General features: G+C 35.2%; 5 protein-coding genes, 1 long non-coding RNA gene and 1 other non-coding gene across 8 annotated transcripts; 5 read left to right on the forward strand and 2 right to left on the reverse strand.

Annotated features, from left to right (window-relative positions):
- Positions 1 to 52: 52 nt before the first annotated feature.
- On the reverse strand, positions 53 to 1,392 carry LOC125827860 (agglutinin-like). The gene is made up of 4 exons (XM_049507205.1): positions 1,204 to 1,392; positions 713 to 1,030; positions 403 to 636; positions 53 to 301 (listed from the first exon to the last, which is right to left on the reverse strand). The coding sequence occupies exons 1-4, from the start codon at positions 1,390 to 1,392 to the stop codon at positions 53 to 55; spliced, it is 990 nt and encodes a 329-aa protein (XP_049363162.1).
- A 1,617-nt stretch (positions 1,393 to 3,009) lies between these two features.
- On the forward strand, positions 3,010 to 4,641 carry LOC125827754 (reticuline oxidase-like). Its single transcript, XM_049507079.1, has one exon. The coding sequence runs from the start codon at positions 3,010 to 3,012 to the stop codon at positions 4,639 to 4,641; it is 1,632 nt and encodes a 543-aa protein (XP_049363036.1).
- Positions 4,642 to 5,299: 658 nt separating this feature from the next.
- On the forward strand, positions 5,300 to 5,372 carry TRNAA-UGC (transfer RNA alanine (anticodon UGC)). The gene has a single exon. It is a non-coding gene; the product is annotated as a tRNA-Ala (tRNA).
- An 84-nt stretch (positions 5,373 to 5,456) lies between these two features.
- Positions 5,457 to 7,812, forward strand: LOC125827565 (uncharacterized). 2 transcript variants are annotated; one of them, XM_049506863.1, is made up of 6 exons: positions 5,457 to 5,696; positions 5,781 to 5,888; positions 5,980 to 6,110; positions 6,711 to 6,811; positions 7,268 to 7,327; positions 7,520 to 7,812. In XM_049506863.1, exons 1-6 carry the CDS (start codon positions 5,498 to 5,500, stop codon positions 7,602 to 7,604), a joined length of 684 nt encoding a protein of 227 aa, XP_049362820.1. In that variant the 5' UTR covers positions 5,457 to 5,497; the 3' UTR covers positions 7,605 to 7,812. The 2 variants fall into 2 exon arrangements, with proteins under 2 accessions (XP_049362820.1, XP_049362819.1); XM_049506862.1 differs by having other exon boundaries at positions 5,464 to 5,696; positions 5,962 to 6,110.
- Positions 7,813 to 8,743: 931 nt separating this feature from the next.
- On the reverse strand, positions 8,744 to 10,531 carry LOC125827564 (uncharacterized). The gene is made up of 2 exons (XM_049506861.1): positions 10,165 to 10,531; positions 8,744 to 9,430 (listed from the first exon to the last, which is right to left on the reverse strand). Exons 1-2 carry the CDS (start codon positions 10,529 to 10,531, stop codon positions 8,799 to 8,801), a joined length of 999 nt encoding a protein of 332 aa, XP_049362818.1. The 3' UTR covers positions 8,744 to 8,798.
- On the forward strand, positions 8,876 to 10,488 carry LOC125827566 (uncharacterized). Its single transcript, XR_007443006.1, has 4 exons — positions 8,876 to 9,113; positions 9,260 to 9,877; positions 10,116 to 10,208; positions 10,328 to 10,488. It is a non-coding gene; the product is annotated as an uncharacterized LOC125827566 (long non-coding RNA).
- A 3,468-nt stretch (positions 10,532 to 13,999) lies between the features above and the next one.
- LOC125827629 (DUF21 domain-containing protein At1g47330) lies at positions 14,000 to 20,683 on the forward strand. Its single transcript, XM_049506936.1, has 12 exons — positions 14,000 to 14,399; positions 15,401 to 15,477; positions 15,565 to 15,648; positions 15,750 to 15,863; positions 16,474 to 16,560; positions 16,775 to 16,914; positions 17,014 to 17,101; positions 17,302 to 17,378; positions 18,737 to 18,855; positions 19,156 to 19,394; positions 19,611 to 19,657; positions 20,317 to 20,683. Exons 1-12 carry the CDS (start codon positions 14,225 to 14,227, stop codon positions 20,393 to 20,395), a joined length of 1,326 nt encoding a protein of 441 aa, XP_049362893.1. The 5' UTR covers positions 14,000 to 14,224; the 3' UTR covers positions 20,396 to 20,683.
- Positions 20,684 to 20,769: the final 86 nt, after the last annotated feature.

The following is a 20,769-nucleotide window of genomic DNA, read 5'->3' on the forward strand; positions in this document are numbered from 1 at the left end:
ATATCGAATACCAGATAAAAAATTCAAAAAGGATAAACACTTCTTAACCTTTTTAGAAATATTCCATATGAACACCAATAGCATTTAAGAAAACACCACTTTTTCCATGAAAACCAACAATTTTTCCTCTAGCTGCTGAAGAACTAAAATAAGTTCCAATTTCAACTCCATAAGGTCCATATTTTCCCTTATTTGTATAAAATGCAATTTGTCTTAATGTATCAAGGCCTCCATTTTCCTTCACTAGACTATAATATCCTTCAATTCCAATCAAGAACTCGCTTTCACCATCAACATATATCTGCATATCGATTTCACACACAAAATAAAAATAAAAATTAAATGAACAAATAAATTACATCGCGATTTCAAATTTGAAAAAACTCATACCTTTTTAATAACATTGTCATGATTTCCAGCTCCAATACCAAAACCACCATGAAGTTGTGACCAAACTGACATTTTGTCTTTCTTTTCATACTCAATTTGAATTCCACATATAGCTGAAATTATTGTGTTCATATAAATATGTACTTGTTTGATAGTACAAAATACACCATCATCCCAACCTTTTCCACTATATCCTCCCCAAGGTCCGGGGCTTCGCGGTTGAATACACTTCATCAGGTCCAATTTCTGTACGTAAAATGATGTTATTAGTAAAAGCACGTTAAAGTAACTGAACTTTATCCACTATAACACATGTACGTACATTGGGGAACTCGTGAGGACTTTCTTCAACTTTAGGTTGTTTTAATTGTTTTATTTGTTCAGGTGGTGTGACATTCTGCAAATAAACGCCAATAGCATAAAGGAACGCTCCAGAACGTCCATGGAATCCCAGAATCGCGCCATTTACTTTCAACACGAGTGAAAACGAGGTACCTCCCACCTCGTTCCCACCAACTGGTCCATAACACTTCAAATTAGTCGAAAAATAGAGAGATTTTACAACCAAATTGCCAACATAATACCCCAGTTTGCCTCTGATACCTGTCAAATATTCTCCAGGGGAATTTTCAATAGTAACCTGACAAATGAGACAATTTTGACTTGTAGTACTTTTCAGTATAGTTTTCAAAAATCGAAGAAACTATGACAAAATTCATAGTACGTGTTTTGAGTTTTGACTATCGTATTCTCTAAACTACTTCAAATAAATTGTGACTATATGTTTACAAGTCAAAAATTTTTTTGACATACCTTAGTTTTTCTATATCCCCCATTGCCACCAAATTTTGGTGAATCAATTATACCTTGTTGACCAATTGTTCTGAAAATAATGGAGTCTATAACATTATCACCATGAGCTATTAGTATCTCTTTAATGGGATTTGTGAGCTTGTAATTCCATTCTGATCCACTTGTGCCTCCCCATGGTTCAATCAACATTAGCGTTGTTTGATCATAACTTGGTTGATGATATTCCTTCATAATTAAACATAGTTAATCAAACTTAGCTCTTACATAAAATAAATTGAAAAGGACAAAATAAGGGGAAGTTTGGAGTTACGATAAAGTTATTTATGTGTGACTTGTGTGTCACAGATTCGAGTCGTGGAATCAGTCATTGATGCTTGGTTAATGGTCATGCTAGACTGTCTACTTTCACTCTGTATGAATGTGAGATACTTTGTGCATTAGATTGCCCTTTTATTATCAGAAATTGCTCAATTTGCCATTAACAAATCATATCGGATATGCCTTTTGCCATTAAGGGTTACATAAAATAGGGGACATCATGTTTTCAAATTCATCCATTTTAACATTTTACTATAATTTAATATTATCCTTATATTTGAGCTTTGTTTGGAATAGAAGGGCTAAAACAACATTTTTTCCCAACGGCAGGGGAAAAATTGTCCTAGTCTGACATGTAGACACTTAAATTTGTACAAAAATTGAACAAGTAGACACGTATCCTACTTGGCGTCCTATGTGGCAATTCACGCCCTACACAACATCCTACATGGTGTCCGTATTATGTCATATAAAATTGGAGGATATAGATGCCTACTTATGCACACCCAAAGTTGGAGGACATACATGTCGACTGAGACCGATGTTATGTCATATTTATGTATTATGTTATGAAATGAAAAAACTACAGCACAACTATAACATAGATTGCAATGAAAATAAAATAGAAGTCAGGTTACGTACCATTTGGTTAATTATCAGCTATTGTTTTCTTCACCAGAAAATAATATGTGTTAGAGAGTGACAATTAGGAAAAAAACTATATATAATGTGCATACATGAATGAACCTGGCAACTGTAAAACCAAAGGTTTACATTAAAAGTAGAGCGGGAGATGAAGAGTTGATCCTACGAATAATGATCACGCATTAACATATATCATGATCAGATAAATCATATATTGCAACTTCTCGTATTTATTATCGATCAGAATTGGACCATAACGGAATTTTTATATATACCAACACCAATACTATAATATCAGATAGGGGCGGATGATCAGAATTAGAAATCATAGAAAAACTATTACAAATAAATGTTATGTTAACGTACATGACAATACTAATTAATCCTTTAGATTGTATATTGCTATGTACTTTATATATAAATAAGGTCAAACGGAAACAAACAAGTAGTGAAAATATCCTTAAACTCGACGTGAATTATTAGTTTTTTCTCTGAAGTTTTGACAACCTTAAAAACACCTCTTTACTTAACTAACAGAACTTACATGCACCATCGATCTTGCAACATGACAATTTTATCTGTCGTATATATATGTTGCTGTTGGCCGGCACTTTTCGTAATTTACTCTGCAGAATTGATGTGTTTATTGTATTGTCATGTTATATTAGGCAAACATATTATCCATTTTCATGTACACAAATATAATAAGTGTTAGTTAAAACAACTTATATTAGGCCGGCACCTCTCATTATGTTTCATCTTTTTGTCTTCGATCTGCTGTCTTCCTTGTATAAAACAACTTCTCTGTATATCAATCGAGAAGTAAACTAAACGAAATTCGCCATGAAACTAATTTTGATCATATTATTCTTATTTATTTCTCTTATTCTATCTTCCATCGCTACGAATAGCACAAACATTGTTACATGTTTGATGAATTACAATGTTAGTAACTTCTCTGTTAACAAAACAGGGGATGATGGTAGTTATTACTCTAACTTGCTTGATTTTTCTATTCAGAATCTCCGTTTCGCGGAGTCATTTATGCCTAAACCAATGGTTATTATTGTACCGGAGAGTAAGGAGCAGCTAGTGAGCAGTGTTATGTGTTGCATACGAAGTTCGTATGAGATTAGAGTAAGGTGTGGAGGACATAGTTATGAAGGGACTTCATCGGTTACCTTGGAGGGTGGTTCGTCGTTTGTGATCATTGATTTGATGAAATTAGATGATGTTTCGTTGGATTTGGAGTCAGGAACAGCTTGGGTGCAGGGTGGAGCTACGCTAGGTCAGACTTATTATGCAATCTCCCGAGCAAGCAATGTTCATGGATTTACAGCTGGTTCTTGTCCAACTGTGGGCGTTGGTGGACATATTTCCGGGGGTGGTTTTGGTTTTTTGTCAAGAAAGTATGGACTTGCTGCTGATAATGTGGTGGATGCGCTTCTAGTTGATGCAGAAGGAAGGATATTGGACCGCGAATCCATGGGAGAAGATGTGTTTTGGGCGATTAGAGGTGGTGGTGGTGGAATATGGGGAGTCATATATGCTTGGAAAATCCAATTGCTCAAAGTACCTAAGATTGTCACTAGTTTCATACTCTCTAGGCCTGGATCCAAACGTTACGTGTCTCAACTAGTTCACAAATGGCAACTAGTTGCACCAAAATTAGACGATGAATTTTACCTATCTGTCTCCATTAGAGGCGTTGCTAGTAGAGGAATTCATGAAATGAATGCCCAATTCAACGGATTTTACCTAGGTCCAAGAACTAAAGCCATTTCCGTCTTGAACAATGCCTTTCCTGAATTGGGCATTCGAAAACATGACTTCAAAGAAATGAATTGGATCAAGTCCATACTTTTCTTTTCTGAATTAGATAACACTTCCAACGTCTCCCTTTTAAAACAACGCTACTTTGAGAAAAAATCATACTTCAAAGCCAAGTCGGACTATGTTAAGACTCCAATTTCAATGGATGGCATAATGACAACTCTTGATGTACTTGAGAAAGAGCCAAAGGGACACATTATATTGGACCCTTATGGCGGAGCCATGGAGAGAATTAGTGAGGATGCTATTGCTTTCCCTCATAGAAAGGGTAACCTTTTTGGAATTCAATATCTAGTAGAGTGGGGAAAAAAGGATAATAGTATCACCAAGAGCAATGCGTACATAGAGTGGATAAGGGAGTTTTACAATACAATGGCACCCTTTGTTTCAAGCGCGCCTAGGGCAGCTTATGTCAACTACATAGATTTGGACCTTGGAGTGATCGACAACTTATTGATAAATACTAATGCTGGCCATGCAATGGAGAGAGCTCGTGTCTGGGGTCAAAAATATTTCTTGAATAACTATGATAGGTTGGTCAAGGCTAAGACCATAATTGACCCGCTAAATGTTTTTCGACATCAACAAGGCATCCCTCCCATGTTCGCCACAATACAAGAGCGTAACTATAGTATCGAGTGAGTTTATAAGTTGGTGTACTAACTTGCAAGCGCGATCACTTCTCTAGGACAAATTATTGGGAAAAACATTGTTAGTTTGTCTTAAATTTTCCTCTTGGTTGTATCAACTATGTTTATATATATTTATATACTAATGAGGAGTGAAGACAATAATACACTTCAATTTTTTTTTTGAATGATTTGTTTGATGAAGATTGTTTTTGTATGGATCAAGTACGTGAAAAATTCATTTTAATATCAAGGTGACAACGAAATTTGAACCTAAGACATTTGTATGCTCTTATATTATAGTAGATTTACTGCACGTGCATTGCTAGTGTATGCCTAATCTTGAGATTTTTATAACCCTTAAATAGTATCCAAGCATGAAGCATTGGTTTTGAACATTCGTATTTGTGTGACCAAGAATTTGGGGTCGAAGTTTATGATAATTTGTAAGTAGCTAATTGAATTTGAATCATCTTTTTGAATAGTGTGTGATCATCTTAAGCTATTAGAGAAATAATACTATCATTTATTTAATTAGATGTATCTTCAAATTTTTTTCTAAGTGGAAGACACAATTTCAACTAAATATTATTCAAATGGTAGTTTGAAATTATGGTAATAATATTCTATTTCTTGATTGTTGTAATACAAACCATAACCATTAATAAATTGGGGATGTAGCTCAAATGGTAGAGCGCTCGCTTTGCATGCGAGAGGCACGGGGTTCGATCCCCCGCATCTCCATTTTTTTTTTTTTTTGGGACATAACTTATTTATTTAACTAATTTTCCCATTTTATAAACTTGTTATGAAATGATATTTTAGGAAAAGGACAAGTACAGTACCAATACCGTTGCGTTTCAACCACCATGACTCCGCCGAGTATCACCCTTATCCCTTCCTCCACCACGACCACCGTCCCTCCGACGCCCCTGAAACCGTCGCCGTCGGTGCAGCAACCGCTGCCGCCGCTCGAAGCAAAGTTTTTCAGCCGTAGAAATGCCGTAGTTTGGCTCTCACTCATTGCTCCTCTCACTCATCCTGCCTCCGCTCTCTCCTTCGGCATATGTACTTACTTATCTCGAGTTTTTTTAAAATTGAAATTAAGCATAATTCTAACTGACTTATTTTGGTTTGCAAAAATGTTCTCAGCAGGACCAAAAGAATGGCTAAGAGATCAGAAGAAGAAGACTGCGAAGTACCTTTTGGCTCCAATCGAGGCTTCTAGAAACATCCTCCGATATGCTAATCTCTTACTTAGTACTAACATACTGTGTATTTGAAATAGCATCTTTTTTTTCTTTATAATACTGCAATTGGTGAACTTAATTAGTTGCTTTGTACTTGACAGCTAGAACTGAACCGGAATTTGGTGAAAAGGAACTTGAAGAAGTTCAGAGCTTATTGAGATCTGCTGCAAGGGATTGTGTGCCTCAAGAGAGAAATTCCTTCGTTCAGTTTCAATCAAAATCAGGAGTTGAGGTTTGAGTTTTGACTTCTGATTGAATCAGAATTTACCAGCTTCTTGTTGATTTTGATGGAATTTTTAATCACATTTTAACCAGTGAGTACTTATTTGAGTTAAATTGCTAATGCACTTATTTCTAAGCCAAGTGAACTACTGGTTTGACTTCGCATATTGAGCGTTTTGCTAAGCATAGCCAGTCTTGAGTTTTAATAAAAAGGATGTGGTAGGTTGATGTGAAAATAATCAACAATGAAAAATGATCTAATTATGGAATTGAATTGAGTTGCATGTATACCGTATACAGATGATTCATATGCCCGATCTCAATTGTTGTAGTTGATTGATTGAGTGCATAAGTGGTGTGGACATGTTACTAGTTTCTATTACATGAAAAAAAAATAAAAAATATAATCAGTCTCTATTCTAGATTGTGTTCTATGGTAATGCAATTTTTTAGAGTGGCGTGTTAGAGAGGGAGACGAGAAGCTGTGGAAACAAAGTAAATAATTAAGCAAAAAAGAGTAGTTATGATTCACTCTATTTTTTGGTTCTTTTATCTTTTTGGCCTATGTGTGTGTTGTTTGTGGCTCATATGAAAAATTCCTAATTCTCAGGTTTGCACTTTCCAGTTGGTTGTGAAAAATGCTTCTTCTTTGCTTCCTGACAAGGACCCGGTAAAGTTAGCAGCTGAAGCCAAACTTATTGATCTCATAAGGTAGCCTGTAAAACTTGTTGTGACCGATTTATCTTGTATGTTGAGCTATAAACACTTCAAGAAGTAGGATGATCTCTGTACATATAAGGTGGAAGTTGTCTTAGCTGTTCATTAGCCGATGTTCTAGAATATGTTTTTGTTATAGTAGCTTGGTTTTTGTCCACATATTGAATCAGCTAATCTTATTTTCAGTAGCTGTTGGTGGCCAAAAAATCTGGGTTGGGAAATTTCAAATTACGTGTTACCATAGAACTATCCTTATTAGTTACTGATTTAGTTTCTAAATGGATATGGAAAGAGTGTACATTCATTGCCTGTTTTCCATATTTCACGTGCTCTGGAGACGTTAAAAGTCAGTCTTGAGTTATCACAATGACACATCTATGCATGCGCGTGTTGGAGAGATTTGACATTAATTATTTGACACAATACTTTCTGTATTTCTTGTGGGTGCAGGTCTTTTGCTTCTCTCAGTGACATGGCAAATGAATTCGATGTGCAAGTTGCTTCTAATAGGTATATTTAGTGATATGCAACAATTTCTATTTGTACTCTTCTCAAAACTTGTGTTGATTTGTTTTAAGCAAAATTTTACATTTTATAAGACTGATAAACATGATAACAAGTTAGATATTTCATGTTTGATTCGTCCCCCGTCTTTTGATCGTACCGTCTTATGGCATGAACATGCTATTTTTTTTAAAACAGACAAAAGGTTGCAAATGCTCTCATGGATACAGTGACCTGTCTGGACAACTTTGAGCAAGGCATCAAGGAATGCCTTGAAGTTTGATTATCCTTATTCAAGTCAAAGAAGGAACAGGATGAATTTGGCATTTGCCAATTCGGCAGATGCTTTTATCCTTTACTTTTGGGACAGGCAAAAAGGAAAACTTCAATAGGTTGTATCATACACTTAATGTTAAATACTATTCTTTCATTGTTTTGATTTTCTTTTGTTAACTTCTCTTTACTTCAGTCGCTATTCGTTATAGTTAGCAGACCTATCTTCCCTTTCATTGAAATTACTGGAGTAATCTTGGATTCAAGTATGACAGTAGCACTAGCTCCTAAGTTGCATACTATGCAAAGAACATTCTTTTCATGCAGCCAATAGTTCACTCTCACGAAACTTCTCTGTTTCTTAGTCACCATTTGGTCATACCGCCTGTATTGCTCAGATCTTCCGAAAGTGCCGTCACACCTGACACCATTTTTGGAGGATCTGACATGGTTGCAGTAGCATTTTTGGGGGATTCGAGCAACATAGCATAGCACACAAAGGATGTTTTCATTTTGTGTTTTGTATATAAATCAAGCCTTAGAAGCATGTGAAGGAACAAGGCCTGGGATAATTCTTATCTGAGTCCTTCGATGAAGCCCTTCTATAACAAGTGATTTCAGGTAGCAGGTTTTGATTATCTACTACGATTATGTTTCTAATATTAAATATCTCTGCACCTCCATTCATTTATCAAAGGCAAGTAAGTACTTACGGGCTCAAGTGAACTAGCCTTTGTAAATATGAAAAAGGGTTAGTAACCACAAATAGTATGAATCTCTTTAGCATTCATGCCTGCTCCTGGTCGCTCTGACTCTTTTTGTTGTGTGAGCCTTAAAAGTATCCGAAGCAGGCAATCAGCATTAATTCCTTTAAGTATATTCCCTTTTCCGGAAATAGATAAAACTTTCTTTGTGATTGGGAGAAATATAATAAGCTCTAAAAGAAGGTAAAATAGTACTATATTATCTCTTTTTAACTCTTGCAAAAGTTAAAAGTTGGAGGGGGTATGGCGGGGATGAAATATGATGAACTTGTTTAAGAGTTACCTAGATCTTGAAAAGATAAAAAAGTATACTAGTCATAGCTTAAACGATATTGTTGCCAGTATAACTAATGTGGTACGATGACAGTAACAATCAACGAGTAGGTGCTTCTAAGCTCTAACAGCAAGTTAGACTTTATTGGTGAACCATTCTATAATATTCACAAAATAGTCTTGTTTGGTGGTGCTCCAGAAGCCTGAAGCAAATACAACCTACAACATGGTGTTCCATCATCTGGGTGAGTTTGAAGTGACCTGGGCAAGTTGCGCAACTTGTTGAACAAATTTAGTGGGTCATGCAATAACCCAAAATGTGCATCTGGGTCACCAATTTGAGAAAGTTTAACATCAGAAAATCCTAGTGATGGCAATAACTCATCAGGATAGTCGCTATAGAAATGGAAATTTGAGCTGGACATTGTTGTTGATTGCTTGTTCATGAAGTCTGCTAAGAGTACTGTATGAGCAGAGGTACAGTTATTTGCTATAATCTTCAGTACTTCCATTGCATTTGAGTGAGAGAGATAGTAGAGAATTCCCTCTAATACCCACACTGTATTCTTATTTAGCTTTAAGCCTGATTCTTGAAGCTTTTCAAGCCAGTCCTTTTCTCTTAAGTCAGCTGCCACTCTGTTCAATGATTTTGCCATCATCAGTTGGTGCTTTTGTTCATCTGTTGTTTCTGTTGCTGCCTCTACAATAGTGGTTTTCATCTGCAAGACCTCTGGAAAATCAACCTCAAACATGTTGCTGTCTTTTAAGCAACTCAAGCGATATGCCCTTGTATCCATACCTGCAGAAAAAGAACAGACATCATTGGTTTGCTCTGTAACATTTTTTCCTAAATGGAATCAACCAGCTTCCGAGGGGTGAGCCATGGAAATGCTAGGTGAAATATGAGGAGTCTCTTGTGGTAGACAATCTATGTCCATTCAGTGTTCAATCTCCATATTGAGTCCATAACTCAGTGAATTAAATAACATTCCGCTTATCATCTTTTATCCAAACAGTCATAGTTGCTCCTAAATGGAATGACTGTCTATTAACTGAAAGACTATATGTCACTGGACAAGATTAGCATGTTGCAGTTGATGGCTAGTATTTCAGGGATTCAAAGCTGGAAAATTTTTGCGTCCTGGTAATGTTTAGTTTAGTATATGGATCTAGGAGGATGAAAACTTTTGCAGAATACAACAACAACTAAGCCTCAGTCCCAAGCAAGTTGGGGTCGCAGAACTGGGTGAGTGGACATTTGATCAGTTCAGTTACTGACTACTAATAGTGAGCATATGCAAGATTTTGCATAAGTGATATCAGTATATTGTCACAATTCAATTAGTAAGTTCATTAATTTGATGTTACGAAGCAGTGTTGAATGACACCCTTACTAAAGGTTGTCTCCGCCCCTGACTACTATTTACCAAAGATAAACTAGTCAATTGTCATTGAGTTGATAGAAGTATACATTTCATTTTAAGTGTCACAGGGTATAAACAGCACAAGAGATCACGTGGGAACATCACCTACCTGCTCCAAGAATGACAACTTGTGCTCCTCCACCATCAAAAGAAGTAAGAGCTGCTTCAATTCCCTTATCAAACCATAGTGTCCTAACTGCAATGATAACACCAGAAATCTCTTTAGCATTGTTGAGGATATCTTTCTTAATCTTCTCATACAATTTTTTCAGGTACGTCTCCCCTGCAAGTAACTCTGCTAGTGGATCATGGATCACATGTTTCCATAGCGCCCTTCCTGCTGCAGTTTGACATGCTGATTGTCTCAAAGAATCCCAATCATGTTCGACAGCTGAATGAACTTCTCTGATGGTTTCAGTGTACAAAGAATCAGGTAGTATAAAATCAGGCAAGCTACCATTTTGTTGATTAGACATTATTATACTGATTTTTAGTGACTACTAATAGAAGGGAAGAACTAAAGGGATAAGCCATGCAATATATACAACAGAAATAAAAGAGTACTGTAGTAGAGGAAAAAGAATTGTTATTAAGGATAAGGAAAGACAGCCACACACACAACCAATGTCTCAGAAAAGTTGCTCAATCATATCCAGCTATTCTCTGTGTTAAGTAAAGGAAGGTAATGAAGCAGGCCACGACTACCATCAATTTTCATCACTTTGCCCTACTACTCTGATTCTTTTTCCCCTCTTAATGGTATCTTTAAAAGGTTAGCAATTTTTTATCCAAAAGTAGCATAAAAAGAATCCCACATGTTAGGATGACACAACTCAAAGATCCTTTTAACATGATGTGATATTATCCATTTTGGGCCTAAGTTGTACAATTTTGGGAAAATCACTTACGTGTACACTTTTTAAAAAATATTTACGATATTTGTTAATATTATTCTTTTAACCATATATAACAATTTGGCTGAATAGCAGTATCGCTAAAAGTTGCGAATGACAACACTTTTTGCTAAGTTTAAAGGAACAAAATTGTTTGAAGTAAGTATTGCTAAAAGTTGACAAAAATGGTAATAAATTAAAAGTATACTTAAAAGTGTTAATTATTAAATAAAAGACCTTCACTTATGTAATTTTTCCTACAATAATTTTCCCTAAATGCCTTTAACCATTCGTTTGGTACGTGGATTATATTGTCACGGGATTATAGTCCTTGGACTAATTTATCCCATCTAGGAGGTGTGTGAGATAAGGCGGGATATCCAAGATTAAGTATGAGATTAGATTTACATTGAGTTTGGTTGATGATATAAATTGAATGTAGCTTATTTCTTTTGTTATCTTTGATTTGGCCCACGGGCTTCTTCTTATACGTTTGCCTCCAAACTACAAGTACGGATAGTAAACCAACTTGCAAACGGGTAAAGGAGTAACTCGCCCCATTTCACTCCGTCATCTCTATACTCGTCTCATCGAATCATCAGCTTTGATACCAATTTTCATTGTGATATTTTGTTCATGCACCTAACACCATCATCAAGAGGAGGTACATCTCAACAACTGGCACATCCACATCCACTACCTTAACTATGGCTCAATTATATATCTATTTATACATTTATTATATGTGTGTGTATATATTAAACACATATTTATATTATTAACCATAGGCCTAAGAAAGTCCGCACAGTGTTATTTTGTATCCACTTGATGTTATCCACCATATGTGGTTTATTGAGAGATAGAATATGTGGTCCAATTATTTTTTGTAACTTATGAGCAAGTACTTATTTGTTGCCTTTGGTTGCCAGATGGAAAAATTGTTTTTTTTAGTGTCTTTGATAGGTTATCTATTTTTGTACATGGTGAGATAGCTCCATTGTTGGGTGTTAGATGTTTGACTTGGATAATGTTCTTGGAACCTTATGAATTTACTTGGTCTTTTTCTCAATAACATGTGCACCTTATGATAAGTTAAACATTTTGCATTGGCATGATATGCACTCCTACCACCATGACCTCATAAATGTATATATAGTTCAATATACATATGTAGTCACATTTTAATCTACCTGGCACACCTCAATTAGTTTCAGGGGATACGTTGATACTATCTCCCACCACATGAACAAGTAGAAGATATTGTTTAGTGTTTTTGTCTATGTTCGAATTTAAACTTGAGAAATTATGATTCTGATCAATCCACTTCACTAACCATTATACCAGACACTTGGATGCATTTGTGTATTCTCTTAATTAGAAGATTTAATGACTAATCACATGTTTAAGATCACAAATTTCAACAGTCTTGTAAATTTTTATAACCTGCGATTGTTATTGCATATATTAAGACAATGAACTTAAAAAATTCTTTTTTTCTCTGGGGAATAATGGTAGGTGAACAGATTCCTTATTGGGTTTCTCATGAAAGAAATTTCATACTCATTTATTTATTCTGAGAAAATGGTGAGAAGGAATGTGCTATTACATGTGGAATTGCAGGTATTTCATTAACAGAAACAACTTTGTACATTTTTTTTTTTTAAATTGTCTAAAATAAATGATTGGTAATTACTAAGATATTTTTTGGATCTTAATACATTTTATTGAAGCTCTTGCATTTAGATTTTTTTTATATTTCATATTATATGACATAATTTAATATGATAAAATCATAATTGCTTAAACAAAAATAATATATCTAATATTATAAATAGCGAGATTTCAAACGTCTTAAAAATATCAATTAACAACTCTGAAATGAAAAAAATTAAATAACTATATATATTATTTCATGATACGTCTAACTTTATTTCAGAAAAATCTTCGTTCACCTACTTATCAAGTCATCATGCCTTCCACTATTCTAATAGTAAAAATTATTCTCTATTACAAAGTTTAAAAAAGTCAACCTAAACCATAATTTTCAACGTATTAAGTCAACTCTTATGTGAGCATATCACTATAGTAAATTGAGAATATTTCTACTTTACTTCAACCCTAAGAAAATATATAAAAAAGAATACCATAAAAATTAATAAAGTGTGTATTCATATGAGATCAAACTCTAATATCGCAAATAACAAGTACAAACGAGAATTTATTTTTAACTATTATGTATTTTATATTTATTTAACGTCATCTTCATTTTTAAAATTCAAATACGATATAAGTATTCAATTAAGAGTGAATTCAAATGTAGACGTTTTCAATAAAAATAGATGGATCCTACTATCTCATCATGTTTTTCATATTTACTTACTCGACTATTTTCTTTTTAGGACTCGAAAGGTGAATTTGAACACGAGAATTCTAATAGACGTTGAAAGAATTTCATTTATGGACTTGTATTTAGTGATCAAAGAAGTGAGATTATAATTATGATGTTTCAAGTTCAAATCAAAACAACAACATAACCAATATAATCTTACATGTGGGAACCGATCAATACCTTTACTTTATGAAGATAAAACGACTATTTACAATAGATCATTGGCTTAAATAGAAAGTATTGTAGAAACAAATAGTAACAATAACAAATATGATAACCGAAGCAAAAAAAATAAACAAATGTAAAATTGAAAGAATACGATATGAAGAAAATACCAATAATAACATTGATAAAAAAATTTAAATCATACTCAATTATTTACTAATCTTCTATCTTAATTCGAAATCTCAATATACTCTTATCTAGGACCATATCTTGTATAAGCCGCAAGTATATCATGTCTTAGTGCTTTTATTTAGAATTATGTTTTCAATAAACTTCAAGTATGTCATGTATCGGTGGACAGAGTAACTGATAATTCTACCGTTACTTTAATAAACAAACAAAAAAGCTTTTTAGCAGTCGGAAGAAACAAAGGAACTACTCATTTAATTAGCCAATCCCAATAATATTCTGGGAATAATTGTTTTTCATCACATTGGGCATGCACCTATGCTAAATAAATTGATTTTAAAGAGATATGGGGGAGAGAAAAAGACAAAAAGTTCTTGAATGAAAAAAAAAATCACTATAAATAATTTTGTAAGTTAGGTAGCTTGAATGATTTTGGGTTCTTGATAAAACATAAATCTAAGTTTAAAATTCCAAAAAAAATCAAATCTTTTTCCAAGTTCTCAAACTTTCTTTGAACTTGGGAAAAAAAAAAAATGGCAGATGTGCCGTGTTGTGGAACAGAATTTTTTGTGTTTATTTTGGTAGTTATAGGATTGGTGTTGTTTGCTGGTTTGATGGCTGGTCTTACACTTGGTCTTATGTCTCTTGGACTTGTCGACCTTGAAGTTCTCAGCAAATCTGGTCGTCCACAAGATCGTATTCATGCCTGTAAGTTTTATTATGAAGAATATGTTAAAGATTGCTGATTTGGGGTTTATTAGGAAGTGCTAAAGTTTGCTGATTTGGGTTTTATTTGGAAGTGCTAAAGATTGCTGCTTTGGGGTTTATTAGAAAGTGTTAAAGATTGCTGTTTTGGGGTTTTTTTAGAAAGTGTTAAAGTTTGCTGATTTGGGTTTTTAGTTATCTGCTTGTGTTTCATGGAAGTTTGATGTCTTATCCTTTATTCTTGAGAGTTAATTAGAGGTTGTGAAAAATTCATATGGTATATACAAGGGCAAAAAATTCTTTTTATGTGTCTATTGTAGATGATGAACCCCTTGGTGAAAATCCTGTGTTCGCTAATGTTGATGAGTAGTTTTGATTGACTAATGTCTACCTGCTACCTTTGTAGCTTGGTGTAAAGTTGTAAACTTTACTATATGATCAATTCTTGGAGTTATATTTCCTCTTGCTAATTCTATGTTCTAGTCAGGTTTTTACTTTAAAATTGTTCATATAGGTAAATGAATGTTTAGAATTGGCTGTCCCAAAACATATTTTTCGAAAGAAACAAAAAGGTTGAATCTTGATTTATGCAAGGGGGTTACAAATCATGAATAAGTAAAAGAGAGTGAATTTGTCCTTAGAAACTGAAAAAATTGTTTAGCAATAAGCTTGATGTGGTAGCTTTGTAGTGGTTGAACTGCAATGCAAATTGTGGATAGATAAAGCAAGAAAATGGTGTATTGATTATTTACTCGAACAAGGTAATTGAATAGTTGAAGTAGTAAGAGAAAGAGGTACATGATTCTTGTCATACCTGGAATGGACAAATGAGAAAGTTAAGTCAGTTCTCATATCATGATTCTACAATTGAAGCAATAATCACTGATGTTGTAATAAAGCTTATACTGTGATAAGTTAGAAAAGAAGCAGTGTTGTGACACAATATGAGTTGTAGAATGTTCGCTTGCATTGGCTTCTTAAAGATTTTTTCCTTTCTTTGACAGCTAAAATACTTCCAGTCGTAAAAAACCAACACCTTTTGCTTTGCACACTCTTGATCGGCAACTCTTTAGCAATGGAGGTTTGTGTACCAGTACTTATTTGGCAATAGTTATCCTTTTATTACCCGTGCTTACTTATTTATTACTTTTCTCCTTTTCCTTTGTAGTCTCTTCCAATTTTCTTGGACAAGCTTGTACCTTCATGGGCAGCTGTACTGGTATCTGTGACACTGATTCTCATGTTCGGAGAGGTGGTCTATTCTACTCATCAATTTAATATTTCAGCTTGTTAGCTATTGCATTTGCTCGTCCCTTGTTCTGTAACTAGGCTTTGTTGCTTTTATGTTTGCAGATAATTCCTCAAGCAATCTGTACTCGCTATGGATTGACAGTTGGAGCTACTGTAGCACCTTTTGTTCAGCTTCTTCTCTGGTTATTCTTCCCCATTGCTTATCCAATTAGTAAGGTATACAGCACAACAATCACATCCTATAGTTTACTATTTAGAGTTGTTAAGTTTCCATGTTTTGCTACCAGAGAGAGAAATGCTTCACCAGCTTTAATTTTGGTTGCCACCGTGTCACGATGCAAGTCAAATGATAGGGTTTAAGAAATAAAACTTAATGAATCCACTAACAGCTCATAAGATTGATCTGGACTCATATACGCTATGGCGATTAATTTGTATGCGCTTTACCTTTCTGTAAGCTTAGGAAAAACTGGAAAGAATGCAACATAAAGTTGAATGGAGGAGTTCATATAAATGTATTCTGCATTTATATATATCTACTTGGTTATAGTAATAATATCAGAGTTACTCCATTTTCTCACTCTATTTATTTTTCATTTTTATTATAAGTGAGAAACTATCATGCGAATAATCAGATATGTAGAATATGCATCATTTTATTTATTAATATACAGAGACAGTCATCTTTAGTATTTGAAAGAAAACGCCAAAGTCTCATGCAGCAAATTGAGAGAATTTCTCTGTGCTACTTTCTGTTGTTAAGGATCTTATTATTAGCTTGATAAAGAAAAAGGGATCATAATTTCATCCTTGGTTTTGCTTCTAGGTCTTGGATTGGATGTTAGGTAAGGGGCACGCTGCCCTTCTGCGAAGAGCTGAGCTAAAAACGTTTGTGGATTTCCATGGCAATGAGGTAATGTTTCACTAGTTCTCGATTTCGTTGCTAATCTAAGCACATGTAAAATATCTTTAGACATGCAATATTTGTATATATGCATGAACACAGTCGCTTACACAAACAAGTTCATCTCACCAAGATTAGGTGCTATAGCTAAACCTTGTTTCCAAATTCGTTCTGTTTATTTTTCTGTATGCCTCAGCTTGTTTGCTTCTTATTGCTATGACAGGCTGGAAAAGGAGGGGATTTGACACATGATGAAACAACAATAATTGCTGGAGCACTGGAGTTGACAGAAAAAACTGCAAAAGATGCGATGACTCCAATATCAAAGGCTTTTTCTCTTGATCTGGACGGAACACTTAACTTGTGGGTTAATAAGTTGCTGTTCAATTTGATTTCAAGCTTTCATAAACTTTTTATGTTCTATAACACGTCTATCTCCCTCTCTCTCTCTCTCTCATGCAGGGAAACACTAAATGCTATAATGACAATGGGGCATAGCAGAGTTCCTGTTTACTACAGAAAGTCGACAAATATTATAGGACTAATTTTGGTAATAATGTTTCATCCATGCTGAACTCAATTTTTACCTTGTTGTGGATTCACTTATTGTGTTGAAGTTTGATTGTCAACATCATTTATCAAGAGTTCTTGTTTCTTTTGCTGTGTTACTTCTGCAAGCATGTGTATCTGTAACTTACTGATATTGTGTTCCATGCTCTCTGTACTTGTCTTCAAATATTTTGCGGGTAGGTTAAAAATCTTTTGGCGGTTCACTCAGAAGAAAATTCAGTCCCCCTGAGGAAAATGTTGATAAGAAAAATTCCGAGGTAAGGATAACTGCAGCAATTCTTCCCTTTCCTAAATGTTTATGTTTATAACCAATCAATTAACTATGCCCCAGCAAGCTCACCTAAACAGAACTTATTGGTTCAAGGGCAACAGTTATGGGATACTCAGAAAAAGAAAGTAAAGCTAATTTAAACAATTGAATTATAATTGCATCAATGTTTTCGTGATGGGCCAGTCCCACATCAGTACTACTATGTGCTGAGATGGGGTTCATATAGCCGGCCTTGGGCTCTCCCACCTTAAAATCTGCTTTTGGCGTGCGGTTTTCCTTGAGTTGCCACCCACCACCCTGTGTGCCCATCATGCCTTGGATGGTGACGCCAGTATGGCAAAGTTTGCCCGGGGCTAGTATTGTCTAGTGCGCCATTATCAAGGATGACCGATGCGGAGCATGGTTGATTTGTTATGGTCCAGTCCCACATCGATACTACTATGTGCTGAGGTGGGGTTTATATAGCCTTGGTCTCCCCCACCTCAGTAACTAGCTTTTGGGGTGTGGTTCTCCCTAGGTTGTAAGGGCTTATATAGCCTTGGGCTCCCCTACCTCAATAACTAGCTTTAGGGGTGTGGTTCTCCCTGGGTTGTAGGGGTTTATATAGCCTTGGGCTACCCCACCTCAATAACTAGCTTTTGGGGTGTGGTTCTCCCTGGGTTGTAATAGTTTTCTGCACTTCACTATTGTACCATGGTTTCTTCGTTATATAACCTTACAACTTTACAGGTTAGCATCCATTTTGCCTTACTTGCAAATTGCAATGATCTATAATATCATGTAATGTTTAAGAAATCCAGCTCCCATTCACTGATGCAACTATTTAATCTCTTCTTTAAACACAACAATTTAAAGGTTACTGAAACTAATTGACCAAGGGTGCCATGGGTTAGCAATTGGTTTAGCTTCCACCATGGCCCTTTCACTTGTACAATTCACCTGCATCTAACTAGAGTAGGGGAAGTAGTTGATTTCGTCTCATATAGTTCATCCGTCATGGTTTTACACGTCAAACTTCATTTCAAAATTTATTTATCATCTACAATAGAAGGCTATCAGACTTCTATTATAGCCTTCTGACTGATCCAATTATCCTTCTGTGCTTTCTCTACACAAGATAACTTCCTGTAGCTATCCAAATAATGAATTCTAAGGTTCTGAATTTCGATTATTATGAAGTAGTTCCTAGATATCCGCAACCTTTTCATAGATCTGCAGTTTAGTTTGTACAAACTGTAATATGAGTGACATATTTGTAGAAGAAAAAAACACAGTTGAATAAGATAATAGTTAGCACGCAATGCTTCTTCTTCAGCTAATTGCGCAGCATTGGTATTTTTTCAGGGTTTCTGAAAACATGCCTCTGTATGACATTTTGAATGAATTTCAGAAGGGCCATAGCCACATTGCTGTTGTATATAAAGATCTGAACGAGACAAAAGATATGCCAGTGAATGATAAAGGTCTGAAACCTTGAACTACTCTTGGTTCTACCATATAGCTACTTATCCTAGTTTTTCTGTTAAATCATTACTGCGAGTCTTAAACGTCTTTGCACTGCAATGTCCAATTTAACTTTTTATTCAGTTTGTGCTAAATGGGCTTCTAATCAACTCTCTCCAAGTCCTTCATATCTTGTAATTACCTCTATTTCATAAAATGAAGCAAATAGATCCTTAGTGATTAAACTCGTCAGTTTTCTTAAATTGATGAATTTACGATTTTGGCCAACTTTTAAGTGTTGTATGAACTGATAATTGCAGATGCTGATAGCACAACACTAAAAGCCAACTCGCATGACATTAAGACTGCATTACATAAGGCTGATGACGACCAAGTCCCAAAGAAATCTCCTCCCCCTACTCCTGCTTTTAAGAAGAGACACAAAGGTTGCTCATTTTGTATTTTGGATTTGGAAAACACTCCAATACCAGAGATCCCTTCCAATCAAGAAGTTGTTGGTGTTATTACTATGGAGGATGTCATTGAGGAGCTTCTTCAGGTGCACAAGATTCTGACTTTCATTAATATCTGTTTGTCCTTTTTGTGGTATTGTTTTCATTGTAGACCCCCCCCCCCCCCACCTCCACCCCAGAGACAGGAATATGTACAACACATTTTTACTCTGTTACATAGTTATGCACTTCCATATCGTTCTTAAGAATCTAGCCAAACCTCTCTGTGTATTACTTTCTCATTTTGCATTTCTTTACGGCAGGAGGAGATATTGGATGAAACCGATGAATATGTCAACATTCATAACAGGTATTGTCTGTCTAGCAGTGCCAGTTTATACTCCATTTAGTCTAGTATTGGCATGTAAATCTCTTTTAGCTAAAGAACTAGTTCTGTGCTCTTCAGTACTATTAGAGATCATTCTTAATCGATTGCTGCCCCTCCTAAAGAAAATAGGAGGGAAGGAGAGTGACTGAGCATGTGCGAAGGTTTTCTCCCCTTTGTGGGACTGTGAAGGTGTTGTTGCCCACTTGCACTTGACAATATTAGCCTCTGTCCTTATAAAGGGTTAGTGTTGTCAAAGGCTCATTTAAGCGCGTTTAAGCCCTGGGTCTCATTTAAGCGTGTTTGGTATAGGTAAGGCACTAAGGCGTACTCCTCATTGACCATGAGTTCTATCCTGAAGGCGTACCGAAATATTATTGGCAATTAAGTGTATTACTAGTTGCTAAGGAGAACATTATGAATTAATCTGTTACTTTCTTGAATTACATATATTTCTCCTTAGAAGTCAATGGGGCACAGCAGGTTCGGCATCTACATTGCACCTTTTTTTTTTTTTACTAAAGCCCACATTTCAATTGCGCTTAAAGCCCCAATAGACCTAGAGACTGGAGCCCTCTTAGAGCTTTTCGCGTTTATGTAATTGTGAACTGATGGGGTTGTAATTATGAACTTACTCTTTTCAGGATAAAGGTGAACATGAATTCTTCACAAGATTTTTCAGCTGAACAGAATTCCTCAACTCAGCTGCTCCAGGCCCTCTGACTATCTTATAAGACTTCTCAATAGCTACCTCAAGTATAGCAACATGTTAAATGTATAGTTTCTCTATTCTAGCATATCCTGATACTAGTATTTTTGTATTACTATTTAAACTTAGATTAGACTGGTCCCGTAGAGCGCGAATTCGGGTAGATAGTATGGCCCTATATACAGAGGAATAGGCTGCAAATTCAACAAGAAAGAAATTTGGTTTGGATTGTAAATTGTAATGCAGTGTATTGCTAGAGTTTGAGACATACAAAGTTCATTTACTGGAATCTCATCAGTTTCCATGTGTGTTATTTATGTCTCAAGAACTTTCTTGCAATATTATTAGGCCCTCGTACCTCGGGGCAAAGTTTACGTACATACTACTC

This window comes from Solanum verrucosum, unplaced genomic scaffold (genome assembly GCF_900185275.1).
Source record: "Solanum verrucosum unplaced genomic scaffold, falcon-dt-bn FXZP01000064.1, whole genome shotgun sequence".
NCBI classification, from domain to species: domain Eukaryota; kingdom Viridiplantae; phylum Streptophyta; class Magnoliopsida; order Solanales; family Solanaceae; genus Solanum; species Solanum verrucosum.

Excerpts from the sequence above, each read along its gene's own strand:
- LOC125827564 (XM_049506861.1), bottom strand. The coding sequence starts at position 10,531 with ATGTCTAATCAACAAAATGGTAGCTTGCCTGATTTTATACTACCTGAT. Across the intron at positions 9,431-10,164 it reads AGTTGTCATTCTTGGAGCAG|GTATGGATACAAGGGCATAT; the intron begins GTAGGTGATGTT and ends CTTTTTCTGCAG.
- LOC125827565 (XM_049506862.1), top strand. The coding sequence starts at position 5,498 with ATGACTCCGCCGAGTATCACCCTTATCCCTTCCTCCACCACGACCACC. Across the intron at positions 5,697-5,780 it reads CGCTCTCTCCTTCGGCATAT|CAGGACCAAAAGAATGGCTA; the intron begins GTACTTACTTAT and ends AAATGTTCTCAG. Across the intron at positions 5,889-5,961 it reads ATATGCTAATCTCTTACTTA|TTGCTTTGTACTTGACAGCT; the intron begins GTACTAACATAC and ends GAACTTAATTAG.
- LOC125827629 (XM_049506936.1), top strand. The coding sequence starts at position 14,225 with ATGGCAGATGTGCCGTGTTGTGGAACAGAATTTTTTGTGTTTATTTTG. Across the intron at positions 14,400-15,400 it reads ACAAGATCGTATTCATGCCT|CTAAAATACTTCCAGTCGTA; the intron begins GTAAGTTTTATT and ends TTTCTTTGACAG. Across the intron at positions 15,864-16,473 it reads TTGCTTATCCAATTAGTAAG|GTCTTGGATTGGATGTTAGG; the intron begins GTATACAGCACA and ends TTTTGCTTCTAG.
- LOC125827754 (XM_049507079.1), top strand. The coding sequence starts at position 3,010 with ATGAAACTAATTTTGATCATATTATTCTTATTTATTTCTCTTATTCTA.
- LOC125827860 (XM_049507205.1), bottom strand. The coding sequence starts at position 1,392 with ATGTTGATTGAACCATGGGGAGGCACAAGTGGATCAGAATGGAATTAC. Across the intron at positions 1,031-1,203 it reads GGGGATATAGAAAAACTAAG|GTTACTATTGAAAATTCCCC; the intron begins GTATGTCAAAAA and ends CTCATTTGTCAG. Across the intron at positions 302-402 it reads GAGCTGGAAATCATGACAAT|ATATATGTTGATGGTGAAAG; the intron begins GTTATTAAAAAG and ends ATCGATATGCAG.